At 47.1% G+C, this 27,329-nt stretch overlaps 2 protein-coding genes across 3 annotated transcripts in view; one reads left to right on the top strand and one right to left on the bottom strand.

Moving 5' to 3' along the window:
• Window positions 1-8,841, top strand: part of SMAD3 (SMAD family member 3) — a 128,541-nt gene extending 119,700 nt beyond the window's left edge. The window contains exons 8-9 of the mRNA XM_043470879.1: window positions 1,832-1,976; window positions 4,418-8,841. Coding sequence (XP_043326814.1) covers window positions 1,832-1,976; window positions 4,418-4,541 — 269 coding nt within the window. The 3' untranslated portion in view covers window positions 4,542-8,841. The remainder of the gene's footprint in view (window positions 1-1,831; window positions 1,977-4,417) is intronic.
• Window positions 8,842-13,558: 4,717 nt separating this feature from the next.
• Window positions 13,559-27,329, bottom strand: part of AAGAB (alpha and gamma adaptin binding protein) — a 73,198-nt gene continuing 59,427 nt past the window's right edge. Inside the window, exons 6-10 of one of the 2 annotated variants that reach the window (XM_043470881.1) lie at window positions 22,488-22,570; window positions 21,579-21,672; window positions 16,417-16,521; window positions 15,912-15,961; window positions 13,559-15,299 (exon numbers count right to left, since the gene is read on the bottom strand). In XM_043470881.1, coding sequence (XP_043326816.1) covers window positions 15,222-15,299; window positions 15,912-15,961; window positions 16,417-16,521; window positions 21,579-21,672; window positions 22,488-22,570 — 410 coding nt within the window. In that variant the 3' untranslated portion in view covers window positions 13,559-15,221. Of the gene's footprint in view, window positions 15,300-15,911; window positions 15,962-16,416; window positions 16,522-21,578; window positions 21,676-22,487; window positions 22,571-27,329 lie in introns of both variants that reach the window. The other variant, XM_043470880.1, reaches the window with a different exon arrangement.

Genomic DNA, 27,329 nt, shown 5'->3' on the forward strand with positions numbered 1-27,329 from the left:
GCTTCATGGAGGATATGGCATTTGAGCTTGGAGGGAGCCATGGGCCTGCACCAGCGTGGAAGGAGTAGGCACAGGGTGATGGGGGCAGGGACTGAGGGCATTCCAGGCAGAGGGGATGATATGGGCAAAGGCCTAGAGGTGAAGGAGGGCACATGTTTAGACAATATGATGGGACCAGGCCATGGAAGGACATGAGATCACGTTTACTCAAGGGGACTGTTGAGGGTTTGCTGAGTAGGACTCTGTACTCCAGGCGATGGCAGGCTCACCTCAGAGGGTGGTGTGGACAAGGCCAGCCCTGGGTAGAAGACCAGGCAAGAGGCTGATCTTACCTAGAACCTTGCATAGAAAGCAGAGGCAGAAAGCCCCCGAGGCCCCCTCCTCCCAGGACATGCAGCCGCAGAGCGTGGACTGTGCCTGGCAGGCAGAGAGTGTGTGGCTCAGCCCATTGCCTATGGCACGAGTGTGGCATGTCTTCCTGCCTGCCAAGTAGCAGATGATGGTGGTGTGGCGGGTCATGGGCAAGGTCAAGTGAAGAATGCAGTTTGAGATGCCGGTGATGCTCTCTGTTCCCAGAATGTCGTGTGGTTGCCTTTACAGAACCTGGGTGGAAGGTGTCTGTCTTGGGGCTCACTGAGTCCTCTCCAGTTACTCTAGCTTTCCCGGCAGGGAGGCACGTTGAGATAAGCTCAGAGAGGTTAAGCCACCTGCACAGGACACAGAGCTAGTCAGCGGCCGAGCCAGGATGAGCCTGGGGCCGTGTGCTCGTCTGCTGCTCGCTGGGCAGGGGCGGGAGCCCACCGTGGGCCCTGCTTCGCCTCCTGTCCCCGCAGAGAAGACGAGGAGAGGAAGCCCAGCTGCACTTTTGGCTTTCTGCCCACCCCTTGGCCCTCCCAGCCTCTCTGGTTCGGGCAGAGCTGGCTGTGGCTGGCTGTTAGTTCTTGGAATGTCGGAGCTGGGGGCTCCTGAGGCCAGCCTCTCCCTTCACAAGGGAGATATGGGCTTAGAAGAGAAAGGGACCAGCCCAGAGTCACACAGCCAGCCAGGGGGCCCAGTCGGGGCTGGCCCACTAGTGAGTGTCGCCTCAGCTCACCTTTGGGGCATTTCCGGAACATGCTTTTGTCTTTTATTTTTCCGGTTGACACATTCCTGGCACTTGGGCTGTAGGACTTCAAACAGGAGATTTATTGCACACTTCACATGTGCCTGTCTCTGGTTGTACTGCTGGGAAAGTTGGGCACACACCTTCCCTTTCCTGTGAACATCACCCGAACCCAGCCTTGTGCTCAGATCTCTCACTGCCCTCAGTCCCAACGGAGGTGGGTTCATCGGAGAACCTGGGTGGAAGGTGCCCAGGACCCTCTGCTGAGCTTCCTGTTGGCATGGCAGGCTGGGCAGCCTCTCAGCTGCCCTCTCTGGCACCCCCTCCATCGAAGGGCATTGGCTTCTGTTCCCCAGGCGGCCGACCATGCCCCACGCCGAGGGGGCGTTTGGGCCACAGCCCTGTCTCTCTGTTCCTTGGAGTCCTGCCTGGCCCCTTCACCCAGGGCAGAGCCCCCAAGCTGACTGTCTCCCTCAGTTTTCCCCCCGCTCTGGGGACCAGGCTCGCGCACCCCCCTACGGCTGTGTCGGCTGCACCTCCCTATTGAAGTGGCGGTGGCTTCAGAGTGGAGACCATGCGGGCTGCCCCCCGCAGGCGGCTGAGCGTGGAGTCTGTGGCTAATGCAGAAACGCTGGTCTGGGTGACCTGGGCAGTGGCTTTAACCAGGGGGGGAGCTCGGGACAAGGCCGGCCTTCGTCCCCGTGAGCTCTGCGTCTGTCCTGTTTGCAGGGTGCAACCTGAAGATCTTCAACAACCAGGAGTTCGCTGCCCTCTTAGCTCAGTCTGTCAACCAGGGCTTCGAGGCCGTGTACCAGCTGACCCGCATGTGCACCATTCGCATGAGCTTCGTCAAAGGCTGGGGAGCCGAGTACAGGTGGGTGCTGGCGTGCCTGTCCTGGGGACGCGGAGACCGCAGCTGACTCAGAACAGCTGAGCAGGGGTCCTCAGAGATGAGCCAGGCTGGCCCTCTCCGCCAAGAGCAGAGGGACCAGGGATCAGAGCAGGGCCGAGTCCCATCAGACGAGGAAGAGCTGAGCGGTGCTTGCCCAGCGTTTCAGCTTCTCAGGCACTGGAAGCATCTCATCCTCACAACGCTGGGTGGGGATGCTGGTGTCATCCCCCTCGCACAGGTGAGGGAGCGAAGGCCCAGGGAGGGAAACCGACGTGCCTGGAGTCGCACCATTGGTGGAAACGCTGAGCCTACAACCGTGCCCTCTTGGCGTCCTCCTGGTTTGTTTTGGGCAGATGATTTGAGTCCAACCCTCTTCAAGGAGTTAAGTCTCCCTCTCAGTGTTCCTCCCCTCCTCTGTGGCTCCTTCTCTGACCTGGTAACCCTGAGGACCTAGGATATTAAAACTGAGAAAGCAGGGAAGGGAGGAGAAGCCAGCGGTCAAGGGAACAATATTTACTGGCTCAGAAATGATTTTCTTTCAGCATTTCACGTACTGGTTTAAATGCTGCACTGGTCAGGGGTGTCCTTGGTCTGCTCTCTCGAAGCTCTCAGACCACTCGGGTGTGGGCCTGGAGATGCCCATTCCTTTCCTTTCCACACCTGCGCAGAAGCTGCCCCGAGAGGCAGGTCTGTGTGCCCAGCCCCCGCTCCACGGCAGATGCAGAGGTACCCACACGTCAGCCCGAGCCAGCACCTCGCAAGTTATTCCCCCCTTCTCTTCATTTTTCCAGATGTTTGGAATCCATTTTGTTTTGCAGTCATTCTGCACCCGGGCCAAACCCATTTCAGTATTGGCTCTGGGCCACCATTTATAATGAAATCCAGATGAGCGTGACTTATGGAAAGTCAGATTCTCATTAGAGGATTTCGGTCCGTAAAATCCTCGTCTGTCATTTACCGTATCTTAGCTGCTGTTCTCCGTGTCTGCCCCACAGTGCTGGGGAGCAGAGCCCTTGGTCTGTGGGGTCCCTCTCAAATCCGGGAGGTGTGAACAATTGGGCGGTCCGAGTGGTCAGCCTTCAGGAGAACTTACAGCCCACTGGTAACAGCCTGACATTAGCCCAGGCCCACGGGCCCAGTCCGAGGGATCTTTTAACTCACCTCTTAGCCTTGGCTGGAATCATTTAGACAACACGAAAGGTTAGAAAACTAGTCTTGTTTTTTGTTGGGGAAGGGAAATATTTGAAGATGGACCCAGTGGGAAAGGGCCAGAGGGAGATCCGTGTATCCCTCTGAACACTCAGACTGCCGTCTTGAGGGTCGCACGCAGGCACCCGGGTCAGGCAGGCGCCCCGGGGCCGAGTCTGCACGCCTGTTTCTAACCTTCCGCTCAGACGATGCGCAGGCCAGGCGAGGAGGGTGGCGCCCTGGGGTTGGCGGCTCTCAACCTGGCGCGGCACGCGGCCCTCCAGCTTCAAGTGCTTGGGGCAGAGGCCCTTTGCTGGCCAGAGCCTTTCCCTGGGGCCACTGTGTCACCGCGCGGGACACGCCGCCAGCACACCCAGTCCTGCGCGGCCCGCGTCACCGCCGCCTGGCAGCGCTGAGCAGCAGCCTGACCGGCGGTGCGGCCCCTTCCCAGAACAGTCTCGCCCTCCTCTGCCTCCTGGGCCAAGGAGAGTAAGGTTTCATCCCTTCCTGTGAGGTGGCCGAGAGCCGGGCCTGAGGCCCGGGCCTCTCACCTCCGGCTGGCACCCGCGCCTCCGGCCTCAGCAGATAGCCTTTTGCTCAGCGGAGGCCTTTGGGAGCTCGCCTGCAAGCTGCGTCATCAACCAGCCTGAATTTAGACAGAGGGCTTTGGGGAAAAGAAACGTGTGGTGTGCCTTAGTTTTTTCCAGTAATTGTTCCATGGCTCGCTCTGCTCGTAAGATTTTCCAAAATAAGGCCATAGATGGGAATTATATCAGCACATTGGGGACCGACGGCATGTGGACTCTGTCGGCGCTTTGTAAAAAAACACCCCTCAACCAGACAGACACCCGTCATCGTGGCCTGCCAGGGCTGGAGAGAGGGGAGCTGTGGGTGCCCACTTACGACAGGGGGCCGGGGAGACCTTCGCTCTGGCTGGAGTTTCTCCATCAGGGGCCCGTCACGGCAACTGGTGGGCCTCTGGGGCACCCTGGAATTTGCCTTACATGTTTCTCTTTAAGGGGGCCGCCACCTTTCCCTTCCTGCTTGGAGTCTGGCAGGCAGTTCCAGCAAGCTGGTGGCACCTTCTCCAGGACAGGGTCTGGCAGGGCAGGCTGTATCTCTGGCTCTGGGAAGAAGACTGTCACCAGATCAGGAGAGGCCACTCTGATGCATCTGTGTGTGCTACTGGATATTCTAAACGCCCCCCACCCACCCTTTTCTCAAATGTCTTGCAGGAGACAGACTGTGACCAGCACCCCCTGCTGGATTGAGCTGCACCTGAATGGACCTTTGCAGTGGCTTGACAAGGTCCTCACCCAGATGGGCTCCCCCAGCATCCGCTGCTCCAGCGTGTCTTAGGGACACTGCAAGTGAAGGGGGAGGGGAGGGAGGGTGGAAGTGGGGAAGAGGGCCATGTAGGAGGTGGAGAAATCAGAGCTCAACTCACTGGTGTCAAAGAAGAAGTTTTTCTCCCTCAACCAAAGTGGCATCAGCCTGTTTTCCAAAACACGAAAGCAAACCCAGAGGTGGATTTCTATGAACAGCTGTGTCTGCTGAACACATTGGGCCTTCGGCCCCGGTCTGAAGGGTAAGAAATGGCTTCTGCTCTGGTGGCGTGAGCAAACAGGTAGTGTTTCACCACCTGCCCCTCCCCTGGTCCCCTTCTTTCTTAAAGAGACAGCAAACTGAGATGTCACTGCCCAACAGGAATTGGCCGCCTGGTTAGGACTGGAGTGTGGACTTCGCCTTGGGTGCTCTGGGCTGGGAGAAGCCTGCAGGGGTCTGAGCACACCCCGGGCCCGGCCCTCCCCTTCCACCGAGTATTCCCAAACCCCGGCAGGAGCAGACCCTGTACCTGAGCGCTGAATTGACTTGGGGCAGGGAAGGGGCTCGTCGGTCTCCACCTGTCTGAGCCTCCTGATTGTGTTCAGAATCGAGCACGTAGGGACCGGTGGGAAGAGGTGGTAAGACACCTCTTCTTTAAAAATGACCTTAAATGTGCCCTCATTTCCAGCAGTTGGCAGGATCTGTTGTCAGCGCATATGCGACATACAGTTTGTATCATCATGTTAATCTCAAGAGAGATCCGAATTACGGGAAGTGTTCCCAGGAGGTAGCTGTCTGTGAGGTGTGCGAGGGTCTCCGGTCACCTGTAAGAGCTTGCTCCGCTTTCTCATGCATTTGGCTATATTGGTTGGTATAGTCAGTTGCGTTAATTAAATGACCTTCATTGTATGTTCTTTTAAACATTTGAGTTAAAAAAAAAACAAAACAAAACACCCTGGTTTGCACACTGACTGGGAAACCAGAGTGGGATCCAGCAACTTCTCTCCCCAAGTGAAACTTTCTCCAGGTTTTGTTAAGAAGATACCTGCTAGTACTTTTGGAAGCTGAAATTGACAGAAGCAAATTCACCAAGAGGGAAAGATCTCAGGCCGACAAAGACAAATAAAAGGGCTATTAAAAGAAATTATTTTTACACCTTTGAAAACTGCAGAATTGGTGCAAAGAGGTCTGTCATCTTTCCCCTGAGGTATGAGATTATCTAGCTCATGGCAGAGGACCGTCAGTGACAACTCTAGCAGTTAGAATGTATAATAAGTATTGCTCCCAGTGGCAATTAGTGAGGAAACTACTATAGATTATTTCAACTGGAAAAAAAAAAAAAAGCCCTCTTATACTGACCTTTTGCAGAATACAGCAGATGGAATTGTCACTTGCAATTGGTACTTTTATTCTTTGCTGCTGTTTTTTGTATGAAATTACTTATCCCATATTTTTGCATGGTTTTCTACCAGGAAAAATGAAGGGATTTCCTATGGAAGTCCTGTATTATTCCAGGTGAAGGGAAGAAAGTGTGTACTTTTGGCAGGTATAAACCTCAAATGTGATGACATTTATGATGCTGTGTGGAGACGCTGGTGCTTCCTGGTGCCTTGCTCACAGGACCCTAGGCCTCGGAAGCTCCAGCCCTAAAGTCCAGGTAGGAGGGCTGCTCACCACGCCTCCAGAGGACACAGGAGCAGACAGGAGTGCCTTGCCAGACCTGGACTAGTCTTTGCACAGGGCTGTTGTCAGAGTCCAGAGACACCACGTAGCCCTGCACTCCACCTGCGGCCAGATGCTGTGGGTCTGAAGTTTCTGCCTGGTGTGAAATGATCGTGGACTGCCTCTTACAGATACAAGAAATCGTCTGAACCTCCTGGATGTGTGTTTCTGCTCCCGGTCAGGTCTGAGATTGGTGGTATGGCTTCTAACTTCAGTTTGGCCTCGGCTGGAGTGTCGCAATGCCTCCACTAAAAGCCACGGGCAGCAGTCTCCAGGGGCCTGTGATCTCCTTCCTGTGAGCTCTTCCTACGGCACACAGCTGTCCTCCAGGTACTTGGGCGCTGGCTTCAGGTACAGCCCAATTTGGGTGATCCGGTTGGTCACGTCTGGCTGCATTTGGATGGCGTCTTAGAACCCACAATGCTGAAAGCTAAAGAATTCTTCTAGGAGGCGTGGAGTTTTAATTTTGTGTTTTTTCCCAAAAGCTACTTACTTGGCCTTTTTTCTTTATAACTAGACTGCTACAGGAGGATGGGTGAGGAAAAAGTGGGGAAGACCACGTTCAGCACCCTTCAGAAGGAAATTTGGTTGTACCTAGAGGTTAGGATCTGGTTTCATTCCCATCATAGAGGCCGCGTAAGTGGCTTTGAGGCATGTGTAATATTAGTGTCCTACAAGTCGTAAAAAATAGTTTTAAAACCCTATTGCATAAAGGCATTTATACATTGAAAGACAGGACAGGTGAAGGGGCAGGAGGAGGGCAGTTCTCGGGGGTGATGGCAGCTGCTGGAGAGTGCTTTTGGTGTCGTTGTCCAGGCTGCAGGACACGCCTTGTTCCCCTGCCCCGGGCTCCCCGCCAGGCCACCTTCACCTTGCGGCTTGTGCCGATGCTGACCCGGGTGTAGCTATAGCGCAGGGGCCCTAGATCCTGGCCTCGGCACCTCCCCTGGGAGCCAACTTCTGTTCCCTTTCCTCTCCTCCCACGCCCTCCCCGCTCCTAACTTTATTTAGTACTGGGAGCCTTCCAGCGCAAGTAGGTAGCCGCCCCGGCAGTTCGGGTTACAGGCCTGTGCTGGCACGTCATCTCCGCTGGCCACCTTCCTGGCAGGCTGCAGACCTGACATTTTGAGACAAGCCCAGAGTCAGGAGCGGGGACTTTGACTCTTAGGAGGAACAGACATGAGGGCAAGGCTGCTGGCAGACTTTTCCATTGTCCTTATGTTGTCTGTGCTGTATTTTTTTTTAATTGTCCGTGGTGATTATTTTTTTAAATCATTGTTAACGTATTGGAATGAGCTGCAGCACATATCTTGTGCTTCAGTTTGTTTTTCTCCATCTCCCTCTGGCTTCCTGGAGTTTGGACATATTCCAGGGCTAAATGCTTTTACTCAAACCGCAGAAAAAGGTTTTCTTGAAGTAATGTGTGCATGTCATGCATGCATGCGAGTCATTTGGGGAGAAGGCAGAGATCTGATTTCATTTGCAGCCCCAAACTGCCATTTCTGAGGCTCTGAGGACCTCTGGGGGCCAGAGCTCCCATTAGGCCACTCTCTGTAGTCTGTAAAAGAAGGGAGGGACAGGAATTGGCATGCTGCTCCTAGGACTGTTTATGAAGGGGGTTACCAGTAGCAAGAGGGCGCATGTTTGGTTCTGAACCCTGTATCTCACTGTGTGACTTCAAGTGGCGGAGTTGGGAGTTTTCTCCCTAATCTACATCTTTGCTAGAAGAAAACCTCAACATAGTCAAGTTGTGCCACTTTGGTGTGGTGTAGATGTTCCCTTCTAGAACCTTCCTTCAAGTAACAGTCTTTGAGGAGTATCAGCTGCTTCTCAAGTGGGTAGGAAAGCAGAAAATGTATGGATCAAAACTGAAGAGGCATCTTTGATGGGAGAGTGGGGAGATGACTTGCTATACAAGCAACCTTTCAGAAACACGGCTATCACAAAGAAAAACTCATGTATTGTGTAAACTGGATTGAGAAATTCTCTCAAGTGATCCTGTAATTTTTTTTTTATGCTGAAGTAATGTACACTCGAGCATTCTGGTGTTTTTATATTTATGTAATAATTTCTTAAAACCAAGACAGATAACTATTTAATTTTTGGAAGAAAGTTGGAAACGGCTCTCCTCCTGAGGACAGTGGCTTGGGAAGAGATGGGGTACAGCTCGCTCCAGAGACTGGTGGAGGGCGCAGTGGCTCTGGGCTTGGCCCCCAGAGGCAAACGCGGGCCCGTCCACAGGGGCCTCTGAACCCAGCCCCTCTCCCTTCCTAGGGGCGAGAACTGTACAGAGGGCTGGAGCCACCTCCCCCCAAGAAGCCTTCATTCACCTTCAGTGCTGCTGTTGCAACTAGGCTGTCCTGGGCGGGACTCCTGCTTGGGTGGGGAAGAGAACGGAGGACGCTGATTACCTTCCCTTCTCAGCCAGCCTGACCTTTTAATACCTTTGTAAAAAGCATGTATGTATTTATAGTGTTTTAGATTTTTCTAACTTTTGTATCTTAAGAGCTGAGCACCTGTTTAAGCATTGTACCCCTATTGTTAAATGTGTCCCTCTCTCCTCTCTTCCTCCTGTAAGTGCCCTTCTAATAAAACTTTTCATTGAAAAGCAGCCAGGCTGGAAGTGCGCACTCCTTCTGGCTGCCATGTCTGGGTGGAGAGTTTAAAGGGCCTGGGGCCTTCAGAGAAAAGTGCCTCTGAGCCCAGGTGTGCCAGGCCCCGTTCTGCCGCGGCCCTCATTCATCCCCGAGGGCAGCGTGCGGTGCCAGCCAGTCCTGCAGCGGGTGCGGGGGCTTCCGGCTCAGGCACGTCTCCCAGCCGTGCTGTCTCCAGGCTGTCAGTGTTCACTTCCGCTGTATTTGAAAGCCTCCAGCCAGTGACTGGAGGTCACCAGATTAGTCTCACCACAGGCACGGAGCTAAGTTTTAAACTCCTAAAGAAGTAGGTTTCTGCAACTTTCCGGCTCTGATGACTTAGCTCCTGTGGAAATTCATTTTAAATTTCAAACCAAGGAGAGAGAGACTTCAAAATCGCTCCCCTGGCTGAGTCATACATTGACCTAAGATGATATGGATTAAGAAAAAGGATGATTAGAATGAGTAAACCATTTGGGGAAGGTGGAAGGGGGCTGGACTCATTCTCCAGCTGGGTCACTTCCTTCTAAGGACGTCACCAGAGTCCAAGTACTTGCTATACCAGGAGGGAGGTGGACTTCACAGGAACAGCACCTGTGAGTCTGTAGGTTTGCCCTCCATGAATGACATCACATTCCTACCTTCATTGTTATCTGGCCAGTTCCAGCCTCCTGCCAGTAAACAACTTTCTTCAGGTTTTATCTAGTCGATTTCTCAGCAAATGACTCTCAGATCCATTCCACTAATCAGCCTGTCCCTGAGCTCCACAACTGTAACTCCAGCTGCCTGTTAAACATGAGCCGGACAACACCCCAACTGAATCACCTTCCACCTTACCCAAGCAAACTCCCTTTCCTGAGCAAACTTCCTTTTCTGACTCCCCGTGTTTATTGGAGCCTCACCTCCAGGCCTCCTCCCCACACCCAAGTCCTGAGGGTTTCTTTTCCTTGCTCCCCACACACCTCTGCAGCCACCCCTGTGGACCCAACCTCCCTTTTGGAAAGGCCCTCAGTGTTCAGGTTCCCCTGGACGCTCTTGCACAATCTCTTCTCAGGCCTGCACCGCCCGCCCGCCCCCCCCCCCACTTCCATGGTGGTGTACCCAGACCACGGTAGGTACCCTGGATATTCCTCCCTCACAGAGCTCACCTATCCATGTGATTTCAAGCCACATATATGTTCAAGACTCCCAGATCAGTACTTCTAGCCCAGACATCAACCCCAAGCTTCAGACTCACATCCCACAGCCTGCTGGCTACTGGTATATGGAGGTGCCACCAGTACCTCAAGGTGTTTGTCACTCAGTCGTGTCCGGCTCTTTGTGGCCCCATGGACTGCAGCCAGCCAGGCTCCTCTGTCCGTGGGTCACCAGGCAAGAATACTGGAGTGGGTTGCCTTTCTCTTCTCCAGGGGATCTTCCTGACCCAGGGATCAAACCCTTGACTCTCACATCTAAACGGGCAGGTGGGTTGTGTACCATTAGTGACACCTGGGAAGTCCTACTGTCCTATACAAGTCCTTATACATGGTTGAAGGAATACCACCCAAAGTTCTGATTACCTTTCATCACAGTTATTCCAGTACTCTCCTAATCTGTCACCCTTTAGTCCAGGGATGGCAAATACAGGGCAAAATCGCCAGCACTTGCTATTTCTCTATCCATGCAAAGCACTCATCACAGTGCTAAGTCCATTCTCAGCTTCAGAGTCCTCAACAGAGCTTTCTAGGCAGACTGGTAATCAACTGGCGTTGGCTAGCACTGCTGCCAGATAGTCTTGGAATTACAGTTACATGTCTTTTCTGCCCTAAACCCGTTCGTTCCCTGGTGATCTCCTGAGTAGGCACACAGCAGTACTCCAAGGTTCTCACATCCCTTCATCCTCATCTACCACCCCTTCTCTAGCTGTACCACAGGGGTTTCCCCAACATCACCCCTTGCTTATCTCTATACCTTTATTCATGCTGCAGCTTCCGCTGAGAATTCTGCAACCTCACCCACATATCTACCCCGATTCTTAGCCCAATAGCTCAGTTCAGGCTTCCTCAGAGTCAACAGGTCTCAAAGTGCAGCCCCTGGCCAGCAGCATCAGTGTCATCTGGGATGTTAGACACCCCCATTCCCAGGTCCCACCCCAGACGTACTGAATCAGAAACCCTGGAGTGGGGCCCTCCAGGTGATTCTGATGTGGGCTCAAGACAGACTCGCCGCTCGAAGGTATACACTATGCTCTTCCCACCCCGCTGGGCGCTCTCCCCACAGCAGTCAAGGCTGGGCACAGCGCACGTCACGTTCTGCCCAGTGTTCGACCTTTTGTGGCCTCAATTCGCTCGCCCCGTCTCCCTCCCGAGTCAGACGACGAGCTGTCAGAGGAGAGCCCAGATCCTTACCGACGTCTGTAGCCTCGGCCATGGCCAGAGCAGTCTTGGCACCGAGCAGGGTCCCAGGCAGTGCTGGCTGCACTGAGGCCTCGTTTCAGCTCTCACCAGGATAAAGGAACGGGTTCTAGTTGCTCGTCCTTAACGTCAGGTCTGAGACCTTGTAAAACCATTAATGACTTCCTGAGACTTTCCTGGAGCAAGAGGATTGATGCAGACCATGTCTTGGGGCTTCAGAAGAAGAAACTCATCTCTCCTAAATTATGCTGCTGTTCCCACAAAGTTCCTACCTCAAGCCTCATTCAGCCCACACTTAGGACCATCAAAGCCACCTGGTCAATGAGAGAAAGAGAGGCAGGGGTAGGCCACGTGCTTCACAGGAGAGAACCTGGGAGGCTTTCTGTGACCCAGGTATTCCTCCCAGATTTGCAGCTGTGAGGCTCAACTATTTAAGCCTATCAACACACACACAATGAAAAAGGACCTCAGAGGAAAAAGAAATCTTTTTCTTCCCAAGCCTGTTTTCCAAAGACGCAGTTAGTTACAACCATTAGGTCCAGTTTTTGAATCAATACTTTTCCAACAGGAAACACAGTAGAATAGCACTTATTTAAGAACCAGACCAGTTCTCATCAGTGTTCCAACAAAAAGATCACACTGTTGCTGTTACCTCTTTTCAATTCTTCATTGTGCAAATCAGAGAAACACCTCAGAATCAAGACAGATACTTCCTATATTAGAAGAACTATTACACACACTTAACCCTGAGTAAAGACACCCAGATTAAGAGCAAGACTGGTGATGTTAATAACAGGCATAAAATAGAATATTTCTAAGACCCCTTCTGCAAGAGCTCACATTCCGAAGGTCCAAGGATAAATCACTCATCTAAACCCCAAGTGGAATCTAAATCAAACCAGAACAACAACAAACAACTAGCACTTTGCCCTGCACGGTCAGCATGATGCTTTCAGGAACACACAAATTATGGGCAAGTTAATCGTTTTTAAACCAGTCCTGCACTAAGGGATGCAGGATTACACCTGACCTGATTTTTCACATTTTCTCTGGCTACAGTCCTCTATAAGATGGGTATTTAACGACAGAAGGCTGTAGCTAAATTGTCTCCTCTGTTTTAAAAGTTTTTTTGGGGGGGGGAGGGGGGATGAAGGGTGACTCTTAACTCATCCAGCATTCCCTGGCACTGTCTCCATCAATCAGAATGTTCAATGAATCAAACTTCTGACCACACTGGACAGATGTTGGCTAAATTTAGCTTTGCATCAGCAAACACTCCGGCTCAGAATAGCTCAGGGAGCTCTCATCTTACCCTTAGACAGTGATTCTTCTAAGACTGTTTTTCCACGGCAGGCCAAGGCAGGCCAAGGGGCACGCCACGTGCTCTCTTAACGACCATTGTTAAGAGACTGGCCCAAGGTAGAGAGAACCTGATGGGCCACAGCAAAACCACTTATCCCCAGTTCTCCACGGCGGGAACACGAAGTTAGCTGTAGATCACATTTCCCATGTTACAAGCAGTTTGCAGTAATGGCCTGACATGCTCTATGGTCCTTGAACCACATCCCATATTACTCAGCCATCTAAGTCTAGCTTCCCTGAATCTCCTGCTTCTCTGAACTAGATGTGGCCAAGTTCTATAAATAGACAGCAAGCAGACGTGGTTCTGTCAATCTTCTCATATTCTGGCAGGATAACATACTTTAAAATTATAAAAATATCTATGTCTTCATCACTCTAAAGTTATTACATAATATATGATTTTCTCAGGAAAAAAAAAGTTTATTATTGTCTCTCCCTACCTCCCAACACTCACAGACCTTAAAACTTTGCAATCATAGCCATCAAAATATCAAATGAAAATCCAAACCAAACCTAAGGGCCCAGTTTGTGCCAGATGTTGTGTTACACAAATAGAAAAATGTTTAAGGGGGAAAAAAGCCGAGGCTCTTGTTTTAAATCACAGATGGGCAGTTCATAATAACTTGTGGTGGCATGTACATAGGTCACTTTGGAGAGTCTGCAATTTCTATTGCACTATTAGCTCATGATCATGCTTCTTAAAAGGGCCTTTAGTAGTTACTACTGTACACTTTAATCTCACATGTCACCCAGAAGGGGCCAATACCCCTAGATAGCTGAGACCTTGAAAACATAATATTATACACATGAATAGATTTAAAACAGTGAGTTTGACGAACAGATTATTGCTATTTATGCCTAATCCAAAGAAGGAAGGCTCCCCCTGCCCCCGCCCACATCCTCTACTAAAAAACAACAAAATCACAAAAATACACATAAGCAGGGTTTACAAATAAATCACATTTTAATCACCTGGCTTTGTTTAAGCCACAAGATCAAGTTCACAGCTTTTTATAGTCTGTTTTCCCAAACCATGTGACCTAAAGTGTTCTCTGAAACCTTTCAGATTTTAAGAAAAACTTGTTCCACCTTTCATTTTGCAACCCCAGAGCTGACTTTCCTTACATTCCCCCTCAATGGCCAATGCAGTCACCTCAAAGAAACAGTGCTGGAATGGTGGTAAACTACAGTCTCAAAGACCCTCAGAATAGTTAAAGAAAAAGGAAAAAGTTATCAAGGAAGACAGCCGCCAATGTTCCCTCGAATGGCTCTCCCTCAACACCCCACTCGCTGAAACCTTCCGTCCTGTGGCCGCTCTGGCCAGGACCCTGGAGCATTCCGTTCCTTCTGCCATCTGTAGCAGGTTCTGCAGTGCTGAAAAGGTGTTGCACAGACAGGTCTGAAATTTGTTTCTGCTGGTGACCTATGGGGTTCACACCCACACCAGGCCAGTAGCAGGTCTCAGCCCATGTGCCGAGACAGCTGGGAGCCACGGCAGGCTGAAGGCTCATGACGTGCATTACACAGTCCCTAAACAAACAGAAATAAGGGTTTCATTTCTGCATTTCCCACTCTTCTGGGAACTTCCCCCTTGGAGATCAGTGTCCCTGCAGCCCAACTCCTCAGCCCTGGAAGTAACACAGGTACTGAGGGATTCACTGCCTAGCGTTCTGCATGCCTTCCCACCAAGTCCCACTTAAGTGTTCCTTTCTGGCAGTGATCTCTGGCGTTCAGAGAGAGAAGAGGAAACTCCCCTTGTTCTGAGGGTATCAACTGTGACAACACATCTCCACCATCTCAAGTAGCAAACTCTAAGAAAGAAAAGTTTCTACATGGTCATACTAATGCAAAATTCTCAGGCTAGGATCATACTGATTCAATGGCCTATACAGGGAATTCCTTAAGTTTCTCTTACCCATGCCCCACCCCCACCCCTGCCCACAACTTGGTAGAGAAGGGTTTATTTTTATCCCCACCAGAGTAGAAAACCTTTGCATCATTTATTATAGTCTAAAAATTCACACTGGTTTCTCAATACTTTCTACCAAGAGGTCAGATTACTGTATTTCAAATGAAATGCCCAGATGCTTTTTAAGCTAGAGACTAACCCGAGGGCCAGTGGCTGACCCATAATCTGTACTACATCACAGATTAAACCTGCAGTTTTTTCCTTTCGTGCCACCAAAAGCATCAAACCTCCAGCAGCAAGCTCCTTCAAAGAGAAAACCAGAAAACTCCTGATCTGCAGGGATCAACATGAACACAGGGAATGCTCCTCAAAAGACTGACCAGGAAAGCTGGGTGGTGGTTTTTCTTCTTTAACTAGGGCAAATCACACAGGCCTTTGAGGCTTACCCCACTCCCGTTCCTAGAACAAAAAAAAATGTTATTTGAAAATTTCTCACTCCCTTACAATATAAGTGAGGGAGAAGAGATTTCTGCTTTACCCTCTACTAAAAACTAAAATTAACGGGACCCTGTAAACAAGTCAGGCAGCCAACATGATGCTGGTAAGCTCAGCAAAAGATGACTGGGTTGAAGAGAGAAGAATCTCAGGGAGAGAGCGCTAGGGTCTTAGTTAGGCCAGCCCTAGCATGAATGGTTTAGTGCTCTTCATCAGATGAAAGGCCTTCAATTTCATCTCTGTCTCCCCCAATTGCCATCCAGAAGGCTTTGGCCACCTGTGGAGAGAAGCAAGCAACAGATTTTAGGGAACACCTAAACTTCAGCTCGTTTCATGTCACACACAGAACTGATTAAGACTTAAAATTCTACACCGTGCCCTTCAGTGCTCTGGCAATATCTATCAAACCCCCTGAGCACCCTGATCCACGACTTCTATTCCTAGACTTTATACTGAGGATATAATCAGAACTGTATACATAGGAGACGTATAGGGATATGAACTTCACTACGAAAAAAAAGGCACGTGACTGAAATGTGCAAAGGGGAAGTGGATAAGTAAGTTATGACACAGTCATACAGTGGGATACCATAAACCATATACACTTCTTGCCAGGAACATGTGTTGGTAACAACCAAACAAAATAACTCAAGAGTCTTCCAGCCTAACAGCTAGGAAGGCAAACATTCTGAGCTTCAATGTTCCACGTCACTCAACATACATTGGAAAATCCTGGCCTGATGGCAGCAACTCAATATTCAATTAATCATAAGTGAATATCCAACAGAAACTTCACAGTAAGACACTTTAGAAGTAAACAAGTGTGACATATAATTCTTACAGCACTGGACCTGCAGTAAGTATGTAAATACCTGACTAATTTTCTCACCTTTTCTGCATGCATCTTTCTTTGCTCGTGAGGAAGCGTCGCAGCCTTGTCTAGGGGGAAAATATATCTTAAGAAATTCGTCTAATCGCACAGGAGAATCTGGAGTGCATAGATGTTCTAACACTAGAAGACGGGAGATGGGTTGCAAAAACACATGTTTATGGTGGAGTCATTACAGCTGTTAGATAGTTTAAGTCTTCCAAATCTTCCAGATGGGAATGATGTGAGTAAATTGGTAGGGATCTTACTGATTCCATGTTAATGAGACAGACTGAAACAAACAGGCAAGAGAAGAAGGGAAAGGAAAAAGAAAAAGAATGAAAAAAGAGGAGAATTTTCCTAAAGAAACTTTTACCAACAGAGGATGGCACAGTCCCACAGTATCTACATTTCTCAGATGAGGCCAAAGCATGGAATGCTATTAGCAGTTACAAAGTAAAATCCTACTAGATAAGACAGAGGAGCATCACTACAGAAACCTGTAAGACCCAATGGATCCAATTACCTTTCATTTCTTTTAACTTTGAAAACAGTCTTTCAAAATTCTCCAAATCTCCTCCGCCTGTAGTAAGACTGGCAAGTTCTTGAATGTCCAGGTCTAACATGGGATCTGCAATAAGGATTTGCCACACAGTATTTATGTATGTGCTAAATACCCAGAATCCTATAGCAATGAGTCTGGCTTGGACGCAAGTCACCACTGAACGAGGGCCCAGCACGGGCCAGCTATACACCTCCTGGTGCTGTATCCTGCCTGGCTGCTAGCGGGCCCTCACAGATGAACAGGGACTCGTTTTATCCTTGACATAACTGCAATGAGGCACAGAATTCTGTTTCTACCTTTCCTGAGAAAACTAGAGTACAAAGAGAAGTGATCTTACTCTGGGTCACAGCTAGTAAGTGTGACCTTGGGGTCAGATTTATGCATGTATGCATGCTCGGTCCTGACTCTTTGCGATCTGCAGCCTGCCAGGCTCCTCTGTCCATGGGATTTTCCAGGCAAGAATACTAGAATGGGCTGCCATTTCCTCTTCCAGGGGATCTTCCCAACCCAAGGATCAAACCCGCATCTCCCGCAGCTCCTGCATGGCAGGCAGATTCTTTACTGGTGAGCCACCTGGGAAGCCAGGATTCAGACTGACGTGTTTCCAATTTCTAAAGCCCACACCCTGTACTAAGATATGCAGATTCAATAAATGCCTGAAATTTATACCATACTTTACTGGACAACAACTATTTTCACATCTGTTACTGACAACCATATAAGGTGGTTAGGACAGATACCACCGTCCACAATTTACACATGAAGCAACCTGGGTTTAAAAATGAAATCTTCTAAAATTAGAGCTATTCAAAGGCAGAGCCAATCTAAATTCCTATTTTCTTACCACAAATCCTTCACTATTTCTGCATCAGCATGTGGTTTATCAAACTTTGTTTTTAGTCAGAATTCTCACTCAGCCTCCACTCCAGGCTGGCCACTTGCAGGATGTCTTCCCTGACCATCCCAGCTCACAGGTCTCCTTCCTTAAGATTCATCCCACAGTCGGTGTTACAGAGCTGTCCTGGCACTGACACATACTCCTCTATTCTCACGGCCGTCCACCACTACTGTGACATTTACCACAGTGAGGGAGAAGGACAGCGTTGCCTCCCTCCACTGCTGAGCGCGTCAACTGACAGTTCCATTTCATTTTCGCAACAGCACTGTGAGGAAAGACCTCTTACCCTTACTTTACAGAAGGGGAAACTAAGGAAAGCTGAACAACTTACTCCAGGCCATCTCACTACCAGTGGCAGAGCTGTGACTCACACCCAGCTGCCCAGGACTCCCAGTCCATGACTCTACCCGTTACAAGGCCTGTCTCTGCGTTTTTTAGACTATCAGCTCCTTGAAGACAAGGATGATAACACTGTTCTTTGCATCTACTACAATACTATACAGATTATTTGATGTTAAAAATACTTTTGGTTAATAAACTTGTTTTCATTCAATGGGTGTGTTGTTGTGGCAGTTGCTATACAGGGCTAGAGACAAAAAATTTGTGATTTATCTGTATACATGTTAATTGAACTATGGATATGGTAGAATCACTTCATGCTGAAATACAGGTTTGGAAGAGGAGCTTAGATGGAACACTGAGGAATGGAGATATTTAAAGGCTGGGTAAGGGAGAGTACTCTTCCAAAGGAAGAGAAGGAATCATCAGAGAGGTACGAAGGAGACCAGGAGATGTGCTGGTTGAGTGAAGAGAAGCTAATGCTTCAGAAAGGGACTGATTCCTAACACCAAATGCTGCCCTTGACCTCTTAGGTCAAGATGGGGACAGGAGGACATCAGTTAGATCAAGCGGCACAGAAGTTGCCGGTGAGCTGTTTTAGTGGAAAATGGGAACAAGAGCGAGATGAGAATGAGCTGGGGAATGGAAATAAGTAGAGAGAGGAGGAAGATGTGGGGGAGGGAAAGTGTTTTACTTTCGCTGGTTTGGTTTTGCCTTTTTTAAAGAAATCTGAAATAATTTTACTCTTACAAAAAAAGTTGCAAAAATAGTATAGAGCATTCCAATATGCCATTCCCCACCCTCCCTTAGTGGTAACATCTTACGTAACTATAGTACAAGTATAAACATCAAGAAGTTAATAGTGGAACAGTGCTACTAACCACATACTTCATTCAACCTTCATCAGTTTTCCCACTAGTATCTTTTTTCTGTTTCAGGATTCACTTCAGGGCTCTACACAGAACTAAGCCGTCAGACCCGCTTACTCTTCTCCCATTCGTGACCGTTCCTGAGTCTTTGTCGTTCATGGTTTTGGCACTTCTGCAGAGTACTGGCCAGTTATTTTGTGTAATGCCCCTTACTTTGGGTTTGTCTGATGTTTTCTTATGACTTATGGACCTTTGGCGGGAACACCACAGACGTGAGTACCCTTTCAGTGCATCATATTGAGAGGAGATGTCAATATGTCATTACTGGTGACGTAACCGTCACCCCTTAAAGGGGTACTTGCCAGGTTTTTCCAGTATAAGGTTACTATTCTCCCTTTGTAATAAGTAATTTGGAAAAGATATTTTTTGACTATGGAAATGTTGTGTTTCTTCTCAAATGTTCATCTACTAATTTCACCATCTATCAGTGGATCTTGCCTGCAATGACTATTACTGTAGAGTGTGGCTAAGGGTGATTTTCTATTTCCCTCATAATGTTTACATTTATCAACTGGAATTCTTCTAGGAGGAGTAGCAGCCCTTTCTTTTCCAGGTATGTATTTATTCAATTATTTATTTAAATTAGTATGGATTCATGGGTATACATTTTATTTTATAGATTACAGCCTAATACTAATGTTAATTTTTGTTGCTTGTCAAAATCTTCCAGCGTTAGCCATTGGAAATGCTTTCAGGTTGGTTCCTGTGACCTTTCAACACGCCCTCATCCTTTTTTGAGCATTTCCTTACTTTCTGGCTTCCCACATAGCTCAGTTAGTAAAGAATCCACCTGCAATGCAGGAGATCCCGGTTCGATTCCTGGGTCGGGAAGATCTGCTGGAGAAGGGATAGGCTAACCACTCCAGAATTCTAGGGTTTCTCCTGTGGCTCAGCTGGTAAAGAATCTGCCTGTAATGTGGGAGACTCAGGTTTGATCCCTGGGTTGGGAAGATCCCCTGGAGAAGGGAAAGGCTACCTACTCCAGTATTCTGGCCTGGAGAATTCCATGGACTATATAGTCCATGGGGTTGCAAAGAGTTGGACATGACTGAGTGACTTTCACTTCCACTTTACTTTCTGGCACCATGAGATGCTTCAGGTTCATCCTTCATTTTTCCTGCCCCAGCCCTGAATCACACACTTCTCCAAGTAGCCCTGGTATCTTTTCTTGGAGAATGGTATTTAGAAACCAAGATCTAAGTGCTGAGTGTCTCCACCACTATTAGAATAGTATTGCTTCTAGACCCTCCTAGTGGACAGAGCTAGGAAATATATGTGTGTATGTGTGTGTGCACTTACACATGCACACCTGCGTGTGTGCTAAGTCACTTCAGTCATGTCTGACACTTTGTAACCCTATGGACTGCAGTGAGCCAGGCTCCTCTGTCCTTAGGATTTCCCAGGCAAGAATACTGAAGTGGGTTGCCGTTCCCTTCTCCAGGGGATCTTCCTGACCCAGGGATAGAACTCAGATCTCTTATGTCTCCTGCATTGGCAAGCAGGTTCTTTCCCACTGCCACCACCTGGGAAGCCCACACATGCATACACGTATCGTATTTATTTCTCCACTGCTCAAACTATATTTTAACAAACTAAGAGTTCATACTGATACCTTCAATTCTAGTTCAGTACCAAAGGATTTAACCCAGCCTTCACCTTTCCTTATTTGTAACTTCTTTCTCTGAGTGAGAAACCTAGCTCTCTTTCTCTATGCTATATTTTCTTATTCTTTCAACAATAATATATGTAAACTATATTTATCTTCAGAAGAATTCGTAAGAATCAAATTTATTAAGTAGAGTGTAGGATTTCTGTTCAGTTCTTTTAGTTTCTGGCTTATGGCATCCAGTCAGGACACCACTTCCCCGAGTTCTTTAGGTTAGTTCTTATCTTCCCATCTTCTTCTGTGTGGTCAATGGTTTGTTCTCATGGCAGAGACTTTAGTAGGTCTCAAAGCTAATATGAAGGGTTCAACTGAGAGGACAAGATTGAATAAACTGGAGAGAAATGAAGTTATACACAATTTTTGCTTCTTAATATGTTTCTATAACCAATTAGTTTTCTGTATGAATTAGTTTACAAACAGAAAAAAAGTTTTTTTAAGACTTATTATTGCACATGGGCCCTCCGTGGCATTAAAAGTAGTAGTGATGTGAGTAGTTTCCCAACAAAAGAACATTTATAGTTATTGTCAACTAAGCACCCTGGCTTTCTAGCTTTTTGGACAAACTGCTTTTCAGTTTCAGCTCCAAGACTTTCTTGTTCGATGCCCTTGGACAAGTTATTAAACTGCTCTGGGCCACACCTTCATCTTTGTAAAATAACTTCTCTGCCAAACTTCATTACCAAATGAGAATGTGGACATAAAAGAACTTTAAAAGGATATGAGAGGGCTTATAAAACTACATTATTCTTGTTACCAATTCTGACTGCTGTAAAATACCATGAAAAAATGGTGGATGGAGATATAAAGCTGTTCACTACCTGGTTCTACCTACTTTAAGATAATCTTAATCGAGATTCTGCTGAGACAATCAGTGGTGCCCACAGATTTGTACTGTAATGTATTTACTCTCCCTGCTTTTTCTGACAGCCGTCCACAAGGCTCACATTCATTTGGGGTCACTACTGATGTCCTTGGACTTCCCTGGTGGCTCAGTGGTAAAGGATCCATTATAGGTGACAAAGGTTCGATCCCTAGGTACGGAAGATCCCCTGGAGAAGGAAATGGCAACCCACTCCAATACTCTTACCTGGGAAATCCCATGGAGCCTGGAGGGTTACAGTCCATGGGGTTGCAAGAGAGTCAGACACGACCTAGCAACTGAACAGTATCAATGGTCGATGTCCTTCCCTCATCCTCGTCTAAAGTCAGTTTCCCTCTGGATGATGTATGCCCCATGCGTGGGCTTGGCAAGCTCCACAGCGCTCTCACTTGGCAGCCACACGGCACTCACCCACGATGCTGTCGACCTGCACGTCTGCCGTGTCAGAAGCGGCCCCTCGATGGTCCGAGAGGGACTCGGTCCTCTCTGCTGCCGGCCCACAGGGCTGCTGTGGAGAAACACACATAAGCCACAGTCTAACCGGAGGCCGCTTCCGCGCTACCTCCAAAAAGGCGCACAGCCCACGCGCTGCTCAGCTGTAGAGAGGCAGGGAGAGGAGCTAGACACGAGGAGGGACGGAAGAAGGACCGAGGCCACATTATGTAAAAAGGGCCAAGGGTTCACTACTCTGGGGGTGTTTCTTCTCAAGGATAGAAAAGTGCTATGATTTTGCTTTTGACTATTAAAAACATATTGTTTGTTTTGTTTCAAATCATGTTTTACTCAAAACCTGAAAATGTACACAATCCTATCACAAAACAGCTCAGAGATGGAAGAAGGTGGTCCTGGGAAGACAATGTGGCGCTGCATGACGTGCGCATGATCCAGCATGCCGACCAAGGCGGACACGGACCACAGTCCCTGAGGACAGGGGGCTGGAGTCAGCCTGTTAAGCTCATTAAGGACAAGGACCTGCCTCAGACTGCAGAGTACAGAAGGAGTACTTAAAAGAACCATTACTTTATTTTATATTTGAAGATCTGGGGGGCAACTTCAGCCTCAAGGAAATTCTAGCATGTTTTTAAAAGCACTCTAGCAAAAACACACGGAAGAGCCCAAACTGTAAACGTCTTGAAAGGGCTTACTGCTTTAATACCAATCTAGCCTGCTCTTAACAGGCAGCAGGCTCCTTGGATCTATTCTGGGTATTCTCTGCCACTTCTTAATTGGAAAGGAAAAAATGGTGAATGGTGTAGAGATTCATAATGACGAGTAGAAATAAAAGCCAAAGCAGAGAAAAGATCCAGGAAAAATCTTTACCTCTGAGTGGCAGGTCTCTGCTGATCCAATGCTATGGTTTGCTCCAGTCAATGAGCTGAGAAGGTTAAGGCCTTGGTTCCTCTCTGAACAGAAAAAATACAATCAGTGAAATGTTTTATTTACATGTAAAGCTGTTAAAATGACTGTGATGATGAAATAACAGCTATTTCCTTGTTATGAAAGTTTTCACTATAAAAAATAGTTACTATTAATTACAAAATCCTCTAAATTCTGAATAACTTTGAAATCAAAGAGTATTAGTCCAGATCAAATATTTGGCAGGGCCGTTATAACAAAAGGCTGCTCAGTAGTTCTGTTTGCAAAGATTAACAGCACTGATATTTTAATAGCTACTATGAACTAATATTTCAGTGTCTAAATAATTAAAAAACATTAAAAAGAATCAATGTCAAAAAAAAAAAAAAGAATCAATGTCAAGGCATCATTACCAGATGAAAATGAACATTCATGCTTTTTTGAAATTAAGTTCTGTTTAATTCAGTTAAGGTTCCCAATACTTTCAGTATTTATATTTATTAGGTAGTGTTAGTCACTCAGTGGTGTCTGACTCTTTGCGACCCCATGGACTGTAGCCCACCAGGCTCCTCTGTCCATGGAATTCTCCAGGCAAGAATACTGGAGAGGATAGCCATTCTCTTCTCCAGGGGATCTTCCCGACCCAGAGATCAAACCAGCATCTCCTCCTGCATTGGCAGGTGTATTCTTTATCACTGAGCCATCAGGGAAGCCCAGGAAAATCCTTAGGATCAGGAAAACTGGAGGGAAAGCCAAACAACAACAATAAAAAGCCCCCGAAACAAAAACCCACTGCCTGAGAGTGGATGTGAAACCCATAATTTAAGAGTCTAGCAGCACAGAAGTCACAGAACTGCTCTCTCAAAAAGATGATTTCCTCCTCCTTCACTTTCCTCCCTGTGGCTTCCCTGGCTCCATTCTCAGCTCTCTTCAAACAACCTACAAACTTTCAAGGCCTTCTCCCCTACTGGGTGAAACCTGTCATCAGTCACACAGAGCACCACAGAAAGATAAGCACTTGCAGCTACTCGTCCCCCTTTTCACTTGGGGAGGTCTGCCTTGGAAACTGGGTTAAGCCTGACGGGCACGTGGAGTCTAGACCTGCAGCTTTTTCCAGGCTGACCTCTGAGCACGTGGGCAGGCACCTACCGACTGCATGCGGTTGTCTACCCGAGTCAGCACCTACGCTTTAAGGCGACAAAGGCACCAGGCGGTACCAAGAGCCTGCTGCCCTCCCTGCTCCACAACAAAAGGTGCACAGGTGCTCCTGGAGCCCCCCTCGCCCCTCAGCCACCTGCCCGCTTGGTGAGGAACTCTCCAGGCCCGACGCTTGGGTACGTCCCCTCCAAGGACCAGACACCAAGGTTTCATCAAGGTAGGCCATAGCGGCTCAGAGGCTGAGAAAAGCAGATCCATGTGATGTCCCACACTGATGGTTTCACAGAGCCTGGGGGTGTTTGTTCAAACATCAACATAATTCTTTTTTGTGGCCAATGTGGTATAGACTCTAAAGCAGCTGAAAGTAGTTATGCACCACTCAGGGATTTTACATGTCATGAGGATACATGAGAATTCTTAAAAAATACTCCAGGCTCTTTGCACAAAAGGCATTATCTGAGTAACAGAGTACTGACGTAAGGCAGCCTTCACTTCCATTACTGGAAATCACTTGGACTTTGGGTAATTTTCAAATCAGTGCACAATTCTCTCCACATCCCAATTCCACAGCTTATGTTTTTCCTTTGTTGGGCATTACCTAAACTTGGCAGGCCAGACTGCAATCCGTGAAGAATAATATAATACAATGTCAGTTTAGACGTGCTATTTAGACCTAAACGCTCTATTTAAAATCCCTCATTCTTTACAGTGGCTGCCTCCAAGGAAGGGATCTGGGATGGATAGGAGAGCAAGGGAATTGGCCTCATCACTGCATACCGTAAACCTTTGTGTACCTTTTGACTTTTGTTCCATATTCATGTGTTTGCCTGTTTAAAGATAAAACTTTTAATGATTAAATGCTATGTGTGTTTAACCACCACCACAACAAAAAAACCCCTGACTGTCCCATTCTAATAATGAATAAAATTATGAAGAGAGTAAAAATAGGTGGGAAGAAGACAGGGCTAGTGGTCAAATAGGCTTGACCTACAAGTGTGACCTTGGACAAGTCAATCTTTCTGTATCTCAATTTTCTGATCTGTTTAAAAAAAAAAAAAAAAAGCGTTGCTAGAATGGTTGTTAAGGCCCGTTCTGCTCTAGAGGTTTGTGATTTGATGAAGTAAAGTGGCATTCTTCAGCTTCTCTTGACAGTCAACTCTGAATTAGGTATTTTCAGTTACTTCATAGAAAAATAAGAACCAAAAATTCCAAAATCCTTTTAAGATCTATAGATGATCATGAATTTATAATCAGGTTTCAGGCTAATGAAAGCTGGAAGAACTCTGGCTCAGTATTTTCTTATAAACAATAGAGAATTTGGCCAACTAACATGAGTTCACTATGTTCCATTGCTTATATTTTAAGGAAGTTAGAGACAAAAATTTTCACAATTAGAGCACATTAATGTTGCTCAAAAACCTGGATATTTTAAACACCCATGGTTTTAAAGAAACTTTCCATTTTTCCCAAGTTCAATGTTTAGCAAAACTCTACCCATGTGCACCCACTGTAAAACTACTGTTCTAACAGGCAAGAATCACCTAAATCTTGTCTTGTTTGCCAGATTTTTCTCCCCAGGATTCGGGGCATGGAAATGTCATCCCTGTTAAGAATTTATTCTTTCAGCTGATAGCTGTTGAAACTAGCTTTAGCATCTCTGGTTTTACTGATGCCACAAAATACCAGACTAAGAAGGAATAAATCTGTCTACTCAACTGATTCTTCTGGAACTTCAGAGCTACAGAAATGGGAAGTTGTTAAGTGATGTAAATTAAATTCTTCTAGAAGGAATAGTAAGTATGTTAAACTCTGGTCCTAAAAACACTAATTCAGTACTGGTCATCTGCATAGAATTCCTCAAGGAAATGTCAGAAACAAAACCATAGCATCTAGAATAAAGATTAGAAATGGAAAATTCAAGCCTTGTGGAAATATATGAAATTATTTGGATATCTCTTTATAAATCTAAAGGCACACTGTTATTTATCTTCTACAAATTTTTTTAAAATTTATTTATTTTTAATTTAAGGATAACTGCTTTACAGTATTGCGTTGGTTTCTGTCAAATATCAACATGAATCGAGGTTTTATCTTTTTTTTTTTAACAGAGTAAACTATAACTCAAAGCGATTAGGTAACTTCTTCAAAGTCACACAACTAGAACCTGAATGTGAAATTCAGAACTCTCTGATTCTAATTAATTCCAGTTTTAGGGCTTCCCTGGTGGCTCAGTGGAAGGCACAGTTTGATCCCTGATCCGTGAATATCCCACAGGCAGGGGAAGACTAAGCCACAACTACAACTACCACAACTACTGAGCCTGTGCTCTGGAGCCCGGGGGGGCGGCAACTACTGAGCCCACGCACCCCACCTAGTGAAAGCCTGTATGCCCTACACCCATTGCTCCGCAACAAGAGAAGCCCTGCAATGAGAAGCCCATGCACTGCAACTAGAGAGTAGGCCCTGCTCGCTGCAACTAAAGAAAGCCCACACAGCAACGAAGATCCAGCACAGCCAAACATAGATAAGTAAAACTATTTTTAAAAATCTCCATCCTAATTAATTTCCATTAAGCCCAAAGGTATCATATAAAGAGCAAAGAGGCATTAAATGTTTAATATACAAATACTAAATATGACACTACAAATATTGAATATGATGACACAAACTTGGATCAAGTGCAAAAAGATATCCTTTTATTCACATATAGTTCTCTTTTTTGTCTGTAATCCTTTATTATATCCCTGGTTTAGGCTGATTTCAACTGAAATAAGATGAACAGCTGAGAACTGAATAATTAATTACACGCCACTTCAGTGCCTCTCACTAACTTATCCTAGCCCAGCCCCCATAACTCCTGGAGGCACTGGTCACATAAAACCAGTGACAGACAGGTGGTTAGCCCCAGTGTCCCTTCACTGTGCCTTCAAGGATATGTAGACAAGGGTTTCTCAAATTCACCACTTCCGACACTTGAGTGTGTTATGGGGGCGTCCTGTACATCCCCACCTATACTAACAAGTACCTGTGGCGCTGCCAAATGTCCCCAGGGTGGGGGCAAAACTACCTTGAATTAAGAACCACTGATATAAATCTAATTAGGACAGGAAATTTGGGCCTAAAATGCTCAGGTTTTAAGTCATTTCTTGCAAGGATTTTTCAATGGAAAAGTAATAAAAGCACTCAGGAGTCAATCTTTATATCCTGTCAGCATTACAAACATCCTCTCCCTACAATGGGAAACTTCTCTGAATGATTTCAGCTCCTCAGTGCCATCTGCCTTGTAGTCCTTACTGTGGTAGCATAAACACCTATCTTGAGTCTATCTGCTGTTAGAAACTCCTTGCAGACACAGACAGGAGTTCAGGGTTCTTCCACCTTGCAGAGCCCACAGCACAGTGCTAAGCCTACAAGGGGGGATGCTGAGCTATCCGCTGACAGCCTGACATGCTGTTAGACAGAGGCTGCAAGCATGACAGAAGGTTTTATACTTCAAATTCATATGTATTGCTCACAATATTTGAATTTCCATGACTGCACCCCCAAAATGTCTTAGATGATATGTTATATATTTTCTGTGTTCATATTTTAGCTTTTATTCCTTTCTTTATGTTTTTGGCTGTATCACATGGCATGTGAGATCTTAGT

The sequence above is a fragment of the Cervus canadensis genome, chromosome 6 (assembly GCF_019320065.1).
Source record: "Cervus canadensis isolate Bull #8, Minnesota chromosome 6, ASM1932006v1, whole genome shotgun sequence".
NCBI lineage: Eukaryota > Metazoa > Chordata > Mammalia > Artiodactyla > Cervidae > Cervus > Cervus canadensis.